The sequence below is a fragment of the Amblyraja radiata genome, chromosome 8 (assembly GCF_010909765.2).
Source record: "Amblyraja radiata isolate CabotCenter1 chromosome 8, sAmbRad1.1.pri, whole genome shotgun sequence".
Taxonomy (NCBI): Eukaryota; Metazoa; Chordata; class Chondrichthyes; order Rajiformes; family Rajidae; genus Amblyraja; species Amblyraja radiata.
In genome coordinates this window covers 45,048,865-45,063,251 of record NC_045963.1, presented here as the reverse complement: position 1 = coordinate 45,063,251, position 14,387 = coordinate 45,048,865, and the positions used below count along the sequence as shown (strand labels likewise).

General features: G+C 44.7%; 1 protein-coding gene across 2 annotated transcripts in view; it reads right to left on the bottom strand.

Annotated features, from left to right (window-relative positions):
* Positions 1 to 267: 267 nt before the first annotated feature.
* Positions 268 to 14,387, bottom strand: part of dzank1 (double zinc ribbon and ankyrin repeat domains 1) — a 46,120-nt gene continuing 32,000 nt past the window's right edge. Inside the window, exons 14-21 of one of the 2 annotated variants that reach the window (XM_033025738.1) lie at positions 9,927 to 10,030; positions 9,126 to 9,200; positions 7,444 to 7,543; positions 4,121 to 4,215; positions 2,527 to 2,607; positions 1,893 to 2,020; positions 1,288 to 1,362; positions 268 to 870 (exon numbers count right to left, since the gene is read on the bottom strand). In XM_033025738.1, the coding sequence (XP_032881629.1) occupies positions 705 to 870; positions 1,288 to 1,362; positions 1,893 to 2,020; positions 2,527 to 2,607; positions 4,121 to 4,215; positions 7,444 to 7,543; positions 9,126 to 9,200; positions 9,927 to 10,030 (824 nt within the window). In that variant the 3' untranslated portion in view covers positions 268 to 704. Of the gene's footprint in view, positions 871 to 1,287; positions 1,363 to 1,892; positions 2,021 to 2,526; positions 2,611 to 4,120; positions 4,216 to 7,443; positions 7,544 to 9,125; positions 9,201 to 9,926; positions 10,031 to 14,387 lie in introns of both variants that reach the window. The other variant, XM_033025739.1, reaches the window with a different exon arrangement.

The following is a 14,387-nucleotide window of genomic DNA, read 5'->3' as shown; positions in this document are numbered from 1 at the left end:
CCGGGTCTCTGGCACTGCACCATTCTTGGATCGCAGAAAGCTGAGGAGTGGTTTTATAGAGTCGATTAAATTATGAGGAGAATAGATAAGGGTGAATGCCCACGGTGCAGGAATCAAGAATATAAAGTTTGGTCAGGAAACTTTGGAAGGATCACATCTCTGCTGCACATTTGTCTGTCCACCTGGCCTTGTTGTTGACAGTGTGTTTCTGGGTAATGTAGAAGCCTCTCTTTGCCATCTTGTCAGGAGTTGGGTTGATCATCACTCGAACTCACTCTTATATTTTTATTTATTTTGGAAAACACTTAAACAAAGTTAATATGTTTTTTGAATCGATATGGATCAGCACCACATCATAGTAATTTGCCTTTTTTGTGAATTACATTACAAGTTGCTGGAAAAAGAGTTCTATAAAAAAGTATAAAATTCCTTGGATTTACATTCAGATTTTTCTCAAGAGAACTTGCCAAAAAACACGTCATTACATGATTAAAACTGGGAACCAAAGATTTTGTTGTCAACCAGATCTACACGGACAGCTAGTCACACAATAGAAAAGAACAGAGTTTGCCACGACAGCCTGTGGGACCCACAGCTGCCATCAGTGAGCAGGAGCTTGCCTTTATAAGTGAAGCTTTCTGGGCCATTGCAGATTAAAGCCTCTCCAGCCCTGGCTGCTGAATTGTTACATCTGTAGGAAGGCGTTAGAAAATGTCCAGGCTGACGCGCTTGGTCTTGGCAAGTTTGTCCAACATGCCCTGTCCCATCTTGGCAGTAAACAACGACGTTAGTTGGTCACTGCCCGTCTTTACAGCCAAGTCGTACGCTGTTAAACCTTTATCATTTTTCTTCTTTATATTTGCATTACAGCTGTTAGGAATTTAAAAAAATCTGTTAGTTCGAAATGGCTGTACATTTGAGATTGGACTGACCAGTTTCTAACACTGCATCAACCCCCCCCCCCCCCCCCCCCCCCCCTCCCCCTCTCTCTGGGCAGTGATTCTGCCTGACATTTTCACTCTCACATTTTCTCCAGGGGTAGGTACCAAGGACAACGGCTTTGTTGCCTCAATTAAAGCCAACATGCCTGGAGCAATCGCGTGTAACAAGGTGCACATTTGCCTAAATAATTGCTGGGGCAGTTTTACACCTGGATACTGCCATAGAATTCAACAACACCAGAAGCCTGTGGCCTATTGTGTCAGTGAAGGGGAGATCCTATTGTTCCCACTGCCATGGTCTGCCCTTAGCATGTATTTACTAGAGATGATATAAATGAGCACCTACCCAAGTAGAACAGCTGCACACTTCACTCCCTGTGCTCCCATTTCTGCAGCCTCATGAAGAGCAGTATTGTTCATGCTATAGATGAAGAAAACGCATGTCAAAATGTATTAGATTAGTATTTATACTGAGGGGCAATTAAACTTTCATCTGAGACCAAATCAGAGACTATCATTAAAACATGTCAACAACGCAGAGTATCCTGATGAAGCAACACCCAGCAGAACGTGGCCGAATGTAAGACCTGGCCTGCAGGGGGTAGCTGCTGAAGCGGCACACGCTCGGAGGACCCAGTGGACCCAGGCCTAGAAGTGGAGCCTGCCAAGCTGCTGCTGCTTGTCCCCCAAATGGCAATTCTCCAATGGATAGGTGATGTTTTGGGTTGGGACCCTTCTTCAAATGCTGGAGCTTTGTTTTATTCCAGTGAAGTGCACGGATGTCTTGAATAAACAAGTGTGAGCCATTACAGCAAGTGTTACGGACCAGCACATTGCCAACAGCTTGTCCTTTCTTGGTGGATGTCTCTTTTCTCACTGTCCAAGGTCACAAACACAAAACAAACAACTCCACCCCTTTTGAAACACAGCCCGGCACAAACTGAGACTTACCGGCCCGACTGCTGGTTAATATCTGCCCCCTTCTGTACCAGAATTGGCAGCACTTCGTGGTGCAGGTTCAGGACAGCCACCGTTAGGGCTGGCCGATCCTCACTATTTCTACAGTTTGGATCTGCTCCCTGGAACAGACAGCACAGGTTGGCAGTGTCAAGAGTCAAAAGTGTTAAATTGTCATATGTGCTGGCAACAGAACAATGAAATCCTTACTAGCTGCAGCATAAAAGGCCCACAAAAGCAGTAATGTACAGATAATATATAATAAAACATACAATAAATTAAGAACTAGGTAACCATAACAAAGCAAAGCTGGTCTAGTGTAACCAAAGACACAGTCTGTAGACCTGCCCCGCACATCTTTGAACTTCGCAACTTTCATCTTAAACCCACGCCCTCCAGTCTTTGACATTACCACCCTGAGAAAAAGGTTCTGACTCTATGTCTTTCCTAATTTTATATGTTTCTGTCAGATCTCCCCTCAACCTCCAAGGTTCCAGAAGGAACAACCTAAGATGCCCAACTACAACCCAAGTTTCTCCAACAACAACCCATGTTTCTCCAACAACAACCCAAGTTTCTCCAACTACAACCCATGTTTCTCCAAATGATACTGGAACTGGTAACTTACTTCATCAAGTAACTGCTGTATTTCCGAGATTCTTCCCAAACTAGTCGGCCCCAATTCTTTCAACAGCTGCTGGTCTTCTGACTGCGGGGAAGGAAATTGCAACAATGCGTTGGCAGCAAGCAGTGCATTTAGGCTGCGGCACATTCTGAGCGCAGGTGTGATAAGCGGAGATGATGAACGCCTCAACTCAGAGCAAGAACAGAACACTGGCAGCACTCTGCAGGTCAAGCAGCAGAAGCATGGACAGAAACAGAATCAGTTTCACGTCAAGGACCCTTCAGCAGAATAGGACAGAGTCCAAATTATAATCCAGACACTTACAACAAGGAGCTATAGATGCTGGTTTATACAGAAGGACACAGAATGCTGGAGTAGCTCAGCAGGTCAGGCAGCATCTCTGGAGCAAAGGATAGGCGACGTTACTGGTCAGAACACTTTCTCCAACTGAAGTAGGATCTTGATCTGAAACATCAGATGCTGCCTGACCTGCTCATTTACTCCAGCACTTTGTGTTCATTTTTTAAATAATTCAGACACCTGGATCAGTAGTGAAGGAATATGAGTTTGAACTGGGATTAGATGCATGTATTGGAGAAGTGATTTAGGTTTATTATTGCCATGTGTATCAAGACACAGTGAAAAACTTTGTTCTGTATGCTATTCAAACAGATCAGATAATACTAAAGACATCTATAATCAAGTCAAACTCAAGTACAATAGGGAGAACAAAGGGGAAGATACAGAGTGCAGACAGTGAAGCTGGCTGAGTGCTATAATAGTCCAATAGTACATAAAAAGGAAACATTTTCAGATGCTCTGGTCTGGATTACTTGTGAAGCCAGAGGATGTGGTTGAGGCAGGTATATTAACAGCATTTAAAATACATTTGGACAGGTACAAGGAGAGGAAAGCTTTAGATGGATATGGGCTAAACAAGACTGATTTAGATTGGGCACCTTGCTTGGCATGGACATGTTGGGCCGAAGGGCCTGTTTCTGTACTGTACAACTTCATGATTCACCACCGCAATGAAAAATGTATCAGCTGAGCTGACTGTGTCTGCATGCATCTACAGCTCTACAACTCTGACAGATCTGACCTCTTCTCCAACTCAAGTTGGAAATGATCTGAACCAGCACATTTTTACGGTCAAAAGGGGTAACTGGAATATGAAGAATGATTCAGAAACAAATATATTGGGATGGGGTAAGCTGGATGGCCTGCCCTGGTTTGTGGCCAGTCTTTGTCGTACGTTTTAGGGAGAGGTTGGGTATTCTTGGACTTTCTGGAGCCTAGGAGGCTGAGGGGTGACCTTATTGAGGTGTACAAGATCATGAGGGGCATGGATAAAGTGAATCTTTTTCCCAGGGTAGAGGATTCTAAAACTAGAGGGCGCAGGCTCAAGGTGAGAGGGGAGAGATTTAAGATAGATGCCAAAGGGCAACATTTTCACAAAGGGCAACATTTTCACTGTGCATATTACACAGCACAGGAGTGGAATAAAGAAAAGTAAAAGGAATGGGCAAATAGTACCAGGTGCATTTGAAACATCAGTATTGAACAATCCTTAATGGTCAATACGAAAGATACCAACAGGCAGGCTGTGCTCCTTCTTCAACCCTTCTTTTTTCCTCCGTGATCGTTTTGGCTTCTTGCCGGCGCTCCCTCTGCCCGACTGCTGGTCACTACCTGGACACAGGAACGTCACACTAAGGAAGATGGCATAAACCTCACCCGTTGAACAGACAGCTCTTTGGCAGTGATTAAAAATCCCATGTATTGATACAGTATTTACTCGAGTGCCTGTTTTTGTCAAAACTGCGGAAGATGGTTCAGTTTTCACTTGATTCACATTCCAAACTCCTTTCTGGATGCAAAGCCTATCCCTGCTGTGTAACAACCAGACACATGCTTCAATTGGGAACTTTAAATTCAATTGCAAAACCAGGACAAAGGAAAACAGATACAACTCAGTAATTAATCAGTTTTGAACCACAGTTAGAAATCTATTCAGGATAGAGCAAACTTTAGGATAGAGCAAAGGCAAAGAGCCGACAGCTACTGACTAAATAATTGGATAACGGAGACAAAAGGAATTGCAAATGTTGGAATCGTGAGCAAAATACAAAGTGCTATTGAAACTCAGGGCGGCAGGCAGCATCGGTGGAGAGAATGGATAGATGACGTTTTGTGTCAGAACCCTTCTTCTGATTGATATTTCTGTAATAAATCAACTTTAGGACAAACGAGTTGTCTTCTTTCTTCAGTAAACATGGTTTCCTCATCAGTTCGAAGAAGGGTTCCGACCTGAAATGTCGTCTGTCCATTCTCTCCACAGATGTTGTCTGACCCACTGAGTTCCTCCAGGACTATGTTCTGTTGGTCCACATATTGGTGGGTCTATAGTTGAGAAACTCATGTGGTTCAGTTCTAAGAACGAGGGAGTGTTTCCTCAACTGGTTGAGGTGGAACTAAAGTTGTTCATCTGGTTTATACCGAAGATAGACACAAAATGCTGGAGTAATTCGGCAGGTCAGGCAGCATCTCTGGAGAACATGAATAGGTGACGTTTCAGGTTGGAACCATTCATCGAACTAAAAGATAAGAGGTGGAGGGGAGGAGGGGAATCCGGAGGCAATAAAAGGCCAGAACAAAACAGTGCCGGCAACATATAACCAGGGAGGGTGGAGACCATAATGGTCCATTGTTGGCTGGGGAGGATGTATTAATGAGAGGGGTACAAGGGTCACCTGTTGCTTGCCCTGTTTTACTCTGGTCTTTTCGCACCTCCACTTTCCACCCCTTCATCTATTTTTCAGTCTGAAGAAGGGTTCCGACCCAAAACGTCACCTATTTTTCTCCAGAGATGTTGCCTGACCTGCTGAGTTACTCCAGCATTTTAGTTGAGAGATACAGCGCAGAAACAGGTCCATCGGCGCATCAACCAGCAATCCCCGTACACTAACACTATCCTACACACTTGGAACCATTCACATTTTTTATTACCAAAGCCAATTATACTAAAAACCTGTACGTTTTTGGGATGTGGAAGGAAACCAGAACATCCAGAGGAAACCCATGCGGTCACAGGAAGAACATACAAACTCTGTACAGAGAGCACCCGTAGTCAAGATCGAACCCAGGTCTCTGGCGCAGTGCGGCAGCAACTCCACCATTGCGCCACCATGCCTTTGTGTCTATCTAAAGCTGTTCACATATCATTATCCAGGCAACCAAACCCCTCTGATGCCTTTCATAGCAAAATACTTACAAAGTGACATTAGATGGATTATACAGTGTATTCAGAAAGTATTCAGACCCCTTCACATTTTGTTACGTCACAGCCTTATTCTAAAATGGATTTAAAAAAAAATTCCAATCATCAATCTACACACAATACCCCATAATAATAAAGTGAAAATAGGTGTTTAGAAATCTTTGCAAAGTAATTAAAAATAACTGAAATATTACATTTACATAAGTATGCAGACACTTTACTCAGTACTTTGTTGAGGTACCTTTGGCAGCGATTACAGCCTCAAGTCTTCTTGGGTATGACGCTACAAGCTTGGCACACCTGTATTTGGGTAATTTCTCCCATTCTTCTCTGCAGATCCTCTCAAGCTCTGTCAGGTTGGATGGGGAGCGTCGATGCACAGCTATTTTCAGGTCCCTCCAGAGATGTTCGACCGGGTTAAAGTCTGGGCTCTGGCTGGGCCACTCAAGGACATTCACAGACTTGTCATGAAGCCACTCCTGCGTTGTCTTGGCTGTGTGCTTAGGGTCGTTGTCCTGTTGGAAGGTGAACCTCCGCCCCAGTCTGAGGTCCAGAACGCTCTGGAGCAGGTTTTCATCAATGATCTCTCGGAACTTTGCTCTGTTCATTTTTCCCTTGAACCTCGATCTCGACAGTCCCAGTTCCTGCCACTGAAAAACATCCCCACAGCATGATGCCGCCACCACGCTTCACCGTAGGTATGGTATTGGCCAGGTGATGAGCGGTGCCCGGTTTCCTCCAGATATGACGCTTGGCATTCAGGCCAAAGAGTTCAAACTTGGTTTCTCATGCCTTTTACTGAGGAGTGGCTTCTGTCTGGCCACTCTACCATAAAGGCCTGATTGGTGGAGTGCTGCAGATATAGTTGTCCTTCTGGAAGATTCTCCCATCTCCACAGAGGAACTCTGGAGCTCTGTCAGAGTGACCATCGGGTTCTTGGTCACCTCCCTGACCAAGGCCCTTCTCCCCCGATTGCTCAGCTTGGCCGGGCATCCACCTCTATGAAGAGTCCTGGTGGTTCCAAAGTTCTTCCATCTAGGAATGACAGAGGCCACTGTGCTCTTCGGGACCTGCAATGTTGCAAAACTTGTTTTATACCCTTCTCCAGATCTGTGTCTCAACACAATCCTGTCTCGGAGGTCTGCGGACAATTCCTACATCTTCATGGCTTGGTTTTTGCTCTGACATGCACTGTCAACTGCGGGACCTTATATAGACAGGTGTGTGCCTTTCCAAATCATGTCCAATCAATTTAATTTACCACTGGTGGACTCCAATAAAGTTGGAAAACATCTCAAGGATAATCATTGGAAACAGGATGAACCAAAGCTCAATTTTCAGTGTCATAGCACAGGGTCTGAATACTTATGTAAATGTGATATTTCAGTTATTTATTTTTAACTACTTTGCAAAAATTTCTAAATACCTGTTTTCGCTTCTTCATTCTGGGGTTTTGTGTGTAGATTGATGATAAAGAAAAAAGAAAAATAAGGCTGTAACGTAACAAAATGTGGAAAAAGTGAAGGGGTCTGAATACTTTCTGAATGCACTGTGTAGCATGGAAGTTTAGTGGGGTAAGAGGCTGACCCTGTAAATACCACCGGCTTGCATTTAACCCCTTCAGCCACCCAACCACTTACCCAGACTGGTCAGACTGCTGTAGAGCAGGTCTCGCCCTTCAGTCACACTGCTCAGGTAATTACACTGGGCAACCTTCGCCGAGTTTCCACTTACTACGTTCTGTTGGGGAAGAAAACAAAATGCATGGAGTGGCGGGGCACGACAAGACCTCTTTACAAGAAGCTCCCATGGACTGATGGTTCACTAACTACTACATCACGTATGGACCAGGTAGGGAGTGCAGGAGGTTGAGGGGTGATCTTATAGAGATGTATAAAATCATGAGAGAAATAGATTGGGTAAAATACTCTGTGCATGTACTCTGAGTAGGGAATCAAGAACCAGAGGACATAGGTTTAAGGTGAGCAGGAAAATATTTAATAGGAATGGGATATACTTTTATATACAAAAGGTGGTGGGTATATGGAATGAGCTGCCAGAGGAGGTAGTTGATGCAGGTACTAGAACAGCATTTAAAAAACACTTGGACATGTACATGGATAAGAGATGTTAGAGGTATATAGGCTGAATGCAGGCAGGTGGGACTAGCGTAGATGGGGCAACTTGGTTGGCATGGGCAAGTTAGGCCGAAGGGCCTGTTTCCACACTGTTTGACAGGGTTTCAAATACACCTTGTATCTGATCTTGAAAACATCTCATCGCTGTGGTCAGTATTTCCCAAGGCAGGAGTTAACTTGCAGTTCCAGTGACATCCAGTGCACACATAATGTGAGTAACAGTCAGGCTTCATGCAAGGGAAGGGATCTTCCAACAGAGCCAATGAGTTTCAGATCTCGCCAAGGAAGAGGGGCAATAATGACCATTTCTCCTCCAGGTCCACAGGGCTTTTCAGCACCTTTTTATAGAGTTACACAACACGGAAACAGGCCCAACTTTAATTAGTACGGGTGTCAGGAGTTCTGGGGAGAAGGCGAAGAATGGGGTTGAGAACACAAGGTAGATCATCCATGATTGAATGGCGGTGTAAACTTGATGGGCCGAATGGCCTAATTCTGCTCCTGGAACATGAACTTCTCCATGTCGACCAAGATGCCCAACTACACTTTTCCCATTGGTTTTTAACTTTAACTTTTCTAAATATATTGCAACCTTCACGTGGTCCGCCCTGTTTCGATGAATGCAATCAACCTAGTGTGCACAATCAAATAAGATCAAATAGAACAAGTTGGTCTACAACTTTAGGCTGTGCACGCCATACGCAAGAAGAAGAAGACTTTTCTAAATTAGTATATCAACATTAAGAACATAGAACAGTACTGCACAGAAACATGCCTTTCAGCCCACAATGTTTGTGCCGAACATGATGCCAAGTTAAACTAATCTCTACTACCTGTATATAATCCATCCACCTCTATTCCCTGCACTTCCATGTACCTATCTAAAAGCTTCTTAAACACGGCTATCGTATTGGCCTCCACCAACATCCCCAGCAGCGGTTACAGGCACACACCACCCTCTGTGTAAACAAAATCTTGCCCCGCACATCTCTTTTAAACTTTGCCCCTCTCACCTTAAACCTATGGCCTCTAGTCTTTGATATTTCCACCCTAGGAAAAAGATTCTGACTGTCTACCCTATCTACGCCTCTCATAATTTTATATACTTCTATTAAGTGTCTCCACACCTCTGACGTTCCAGAGAATTCATTCTATTGAAATAATTGTCATCAGCCAGAGCACACCTTATCTCCTGCAAGAACAAAGTTCAGACGGAGACTGAGCTCGTATCCATCTTCGTGAACCGTGGTCGATATGATCTGCCAAAAACACAAAGAAAATGGTTGTTAAACCTATTTAATAGTTTTGTCAGCGAAACCATTATCCATATGAAGATGCACTGAAGATGAAGATGAAGATTCACCAGTTTCAGGTAATCAACACCTGAATCATCCACCCCCCTCCTTCTCAGTCCCAACCTGGATTTACACCCATTTCCCCTCTTCACCCTCCCTTCACCTATATTTCTTCCTCTGCCTTCACAATTTGTACCTCTTCTATTCTCATCTCACACGTCTACCTTTTCATTTCTGGTCTTTGTCTCAACATATACCTATTAAGAAGCCCTCCCTTACTTGTATCATCACCTATTCGTTTTTTCCAGAGATGCTGCCTGACCTGCTCCAGCATTTTGTGTCTATCTTCGGTGTAAACCAGCATCTGAAGATCCTTCTTATATATTTTGTCCACCTATCACTCGCCAGGCTTTGCCCCGCCCCCACCTCTCTTCTGGTGTTCCCCCTAACCCCTACCACAATCAGTCTGAAGATCCAAAACATCACTATCCATGTTCTCCAGAGATGCTGCCTGACCTGCTGAGTTACTCTGGCACAGTGTGCCTCTTTTATTCAATGCAGATATTAGCTGTGGCTCGGTAATACTGTACCTCACTGGCTCAGTGTTCTGTTGCCGGTACACTTGACAATTAACTCTCAACCTCTTGAAAATACTTTTCTTCAATGGCCCCAGAGATTTAGTGTACTTACTTTTCCCATTTGAGGTTCACCAATAAGAGCTCGAAATTCAGTGTTGTTGTGTGCATAAGTGTGCAGGTGTGCACAGATGTGGTCTACCTGCAGCCTCCAATATCCTGCAATGTGAAAGGAAGGGTGAGAAATCATTGCACACTTGGGTCTTCAATGTAACTAGGAAGTCTGGAAATTAGTTATTATTATAATTATAAAAATACCTAAACAGGAATATCTAGACTTCGTTAAAACAACATGGCGCAGTGGTAGAGTTACTGCCGTACAGCGCCAGAGACCCGGGTTCGATCCTGATTATGGGTACTGTCTGTACGGTGTTTGTGCCTATCTGAAAGTTTCTTAAACTCCACTATCATATCTGCCTCCACCACCACCCCAGCCAGCAAGTTCCAGGCACTCACCACTCTCTGTGAAAAAAACTTGCCCAGCACATCTGATAGAAACATAGAAATAGGTGCAGGAGTAGGCCATTTGACCCTTTGAGACAGCATCGCCATTCAATATGATCCTGGCTGACTATCTAGAATCAGTACCCCATTCCTGCTTTTTCCCCCATATCCCTTGATTCCTTTAGCCCTAAGAACTAAATATAACTCTCTCTTGAAAACATCCAGTGAACTGGCTTCCACTGCCTTCTGTGGCAGAGAATTCCAGATTCACAACTCTCTGGGTGAAAACCTTTTTCCTCATCTCAGTCCTAAATGACCTACTTCTTATTCTTAAACTGTGGCCCCTGGTTCTGGACTCCCCCAATATCGGGGAAAAAAATTCTGCATCCAACCTGTCCAATCCTTTAAGAACATGCCATTAGATGTCTTCACTGCATGCTTACTTTCAGTGACTGATGTACAAGCACACCCAGGTTTTGTTGCACCTCCCCTTTTCCTAAATTTTAATTATTTTAATATACTTGAGAAAAAGAGAGCAAATATACATTGGTCACTTACAGTGAGATAGCGAGCAGGCTATGTTAATGTTTAACGTGGATAATTTTCAGTAGTGCCATATGTAATGAACCAAGAAGAGATATATTAAAAATACATTTTGATACAAGATGCAGTAGGTGGGGCGGGGAGCAGGTGTCTGTTTTAAAACAGCTCTGCAGCCTAGATACTTTTGGATAGGTGAATGGATGTGCAGGGACTGGAGAGATATGGATTATTTGCAGGTAGATAAGATGGTCTTGGCATCATGTTCGGCACAGACATTGTGAGCTGAAGGGACTGTTCTTGTGCTGTACTGATCTATGTTCTGCAAAACATATAGATATGATTGTGGCATTTAAGGGACTTTTGGCTAGGCATATGGATATGCAGGGAACAGAGGGGTATGGATTATGTGCAGACAGAAGAGATTAGTTTAACTTGGCATCATGTTCGACACAGAGAAGGTGGGCCGAAAGGCCTGTTCCCGTGCTGTACTCTTCTATGTTCTATGAACAAAACATGGCAGAGTTGAATTACTTCTCAAAACCACTGGCAGGAGAGGAACAGTATTAAAACAGTGACTAAACAAACAGCCCCACCTTCCCCTGACTCAGCCGGTGTACCGGCCTGTGTCTCACAAGCACCAGCAGGTAGTGAGGGCAGGGTAGAGACACAACAGGTTTACATTCCTTCCAACTGACTGGATAACTGCTTGGAAAGATTATTTTAATGTGTTTCAATGTGAAAAACATGGTTGTAAAAGGAAACAACAGCATATCACAGGTGACTTAATCCATCCCAGCTAGGTGCAGGTTCACATCTAAATCACAGTGGAAATAACACTAGCATTTGAAAACCTATTGACTTAGCTAGCTCAGCAAATCAAAGCAAAGTTCTGCTTGTCAGAAGCTGGATCCGGGCCAACTTCAAATTCCAAACCATTTCCAAAACAGTGTAACCAAGCAGGTGGGATTACGGGAGATTGCGTTCTGATCCCCACACAGTTACTATGCAGCTCCACCGCAGTGAGTAAATATGCAATCGGCCACCGTTTGTGCTGCAGTTAGTTATTCTCATCGACGGCTCTGCCCTAGTCACTGTACGTAGGTAGCGAGACAACTATGCTGCTCCAGCAGTTTGTCAAATTGTGGCTGAGCACTGCACTGCAGGTTTCACCTCATCCCCAGCCCCATATCTTCTTCAGGGAGTAAGTTCCTGATTATACACACCTTTTGTAAACACTGAACAAAGAACAGTACAGCACAGGAATAGGCCTGTTGCGTTGACCAGTGATCACCCCGTACACCAGCACTATCCTACACACTAGGGACAATTTACAATCTTTACCAAAGCCAATTAACCTACAAACCTGGATAGACACAAAATACTGGAGTAACACAGCGGGACAGGCAGCATCTCTGGATAGAAGGAATGGGTGATGTTTCTGGTCGAGACCATTCTGCAGACTGAGGGTTAGGAGAGAGGGAGACACAGATATAAGGAAGTGTAAGGAGAGAAAATTAGACTTAAAAAAGGGATGAGACTCATGGAAAACGTAGAATAGATCATTGTTAGCTCGGAGAAGGTGACAACGAAGCATACAGCGATAAAATTAAATCAGGGGCACAATCAGATTGGTTGGAGAAATAGGACGGATGGAGAGAGAGGGAAAGCATGGGCTACTTGAAGTTAGAGAAATCAATATTCATACCGGTGAAAATTTAGATGTGCCTGTCCCGTGAGTTACTCCAGCATTTTGAGTAAATCTTTGGTGTAAACCAGTATCTGCAGTTCCTTCCTACACAACCAAGAAATCTGTATTTCTTTGGAGTGTGGGAAGAAACTGGAGCACCACACGACGTGGTCACAGAGAGAACGTACAAACTCCGTACAGACAGCACCCGTAGTCAGGATTGAACCCTGGTCTCTGGCGCTGAAGCAGCAGCTCTACCGCTGCACCATCATGCCGCCCCAAGTTAAACAACTCTGCCTGCACGTGATCCATATCCCTCCATTCCCTGCATATCAATGTGGTTGTCTAAAAGCATCTTAAATGCCTCCATCGTATCTAACATCACCATGTTTCTTTAGTCAGAGGGTGGTGAATCTGTGGAATTCTTTGCCACAGAAGGCTGCGGATGCCATCAGTGGATATTTTATATCCACTGATATAAGCCCCCCCCCCCCCGCCCCCTCGCCTTGCTTCAAAATGGGTGTTTAGACTCAGTGGCCAGAGCAGGTGGGTGGCACTGGTACATTGACAACATTGCCTCTACCCAGTTGAAAAGCTCGCAGCCTCTGGGGGTTTGGAGAGACCATTGGAAGAGAGATCTGCCTCTGGGACAACTCGTGACCAACAGTTTAGTTCCCAGGAGGAGCAGGCAAAACATTGGGGGTTTGAGTCCAACCCCTGGGGGCCCTGTGTCACATTTAGTTCAGAGATACAGTGCCTTTCGGCCCACCGAGTCCGCACCGACTAGCGATCCGCCGCGCACTATCCCACACATGCTAGGGACAATTTGTACCTATACCAAGCCTATCAACCTACAAACCTGTGCGCCTTTGGAATGCGGGAGGAAACCCTAACCCTGACCCTAGCCCTAACGCTAACTCTAACCCTAACCCAACCCTAACCCTAGCCCCAGCCCTAACCGTAACTCTAACTGGGCGTTACCCGCAGGACAGTATACGTCAGGGTGTGAAAGGGCACACGACATGATGAGACACCCAGATGTTGCCCGAAGATTTTGAACATTCCAAAATCCAGGGGCAGCAAGGAGACACCGCGCGTCACCACATGCGTCACGCCCCGACCATGCCGCGACAATCTCTTTTCAGGCTGTCGCCGAAAATGTCGCCCAAGTGGGACAGGCCCTTAAAGTTATGTGTGACTAATTCATGCCACCTACATCTTAATAATGAATGCGTTTCCATGCAGTCCTTGAAAGCTGATTTGCATTCCTAACACATCATTTACTACGGGTGAGCTGCCCCAATCATATGTCTATTATTAGAAAGAAAGCCTGTGCCAAAATCAGGAATCTACCAAAATTCTTTCCATTTTGCCAGCGACCGAGTGATTTTACTCCGGGTGCTCCAGTTTGTGAATGAGTGATCAATGGTTGACGCGGACTCAATGGGCCGAAAGGCTTGTTTCCACACTGTGTCACTAAACTAGGAGGTGCCATTATGGTGCACCAGCGCATACCATTCTCATAAAGTAAGTAGAGATCCAATTTGACTGGGTAGTGCACAAATAAAAGCTTTTCACTGCATCTCAGTACACATGACAATAATAATCCAATACCAATACAATCCGAGTGAAACACAAAGTGCTGGAGGAACTCAGCAGGTCAGACATCATCTGTGGAGGGAATGGGCAAACAACGTTTCTTCCTCAGACTGATGGAGTGTGGGGAGGGGAAAAAGCTGAAAAAGAGAGTGGGATGGGATAAAGTGGGTGGGATAAAGCCTGGCAAGTGATAGATGGATGGTCTGAAGAAGGGTCCCAAACACAAAACGTCACCCATCCTTT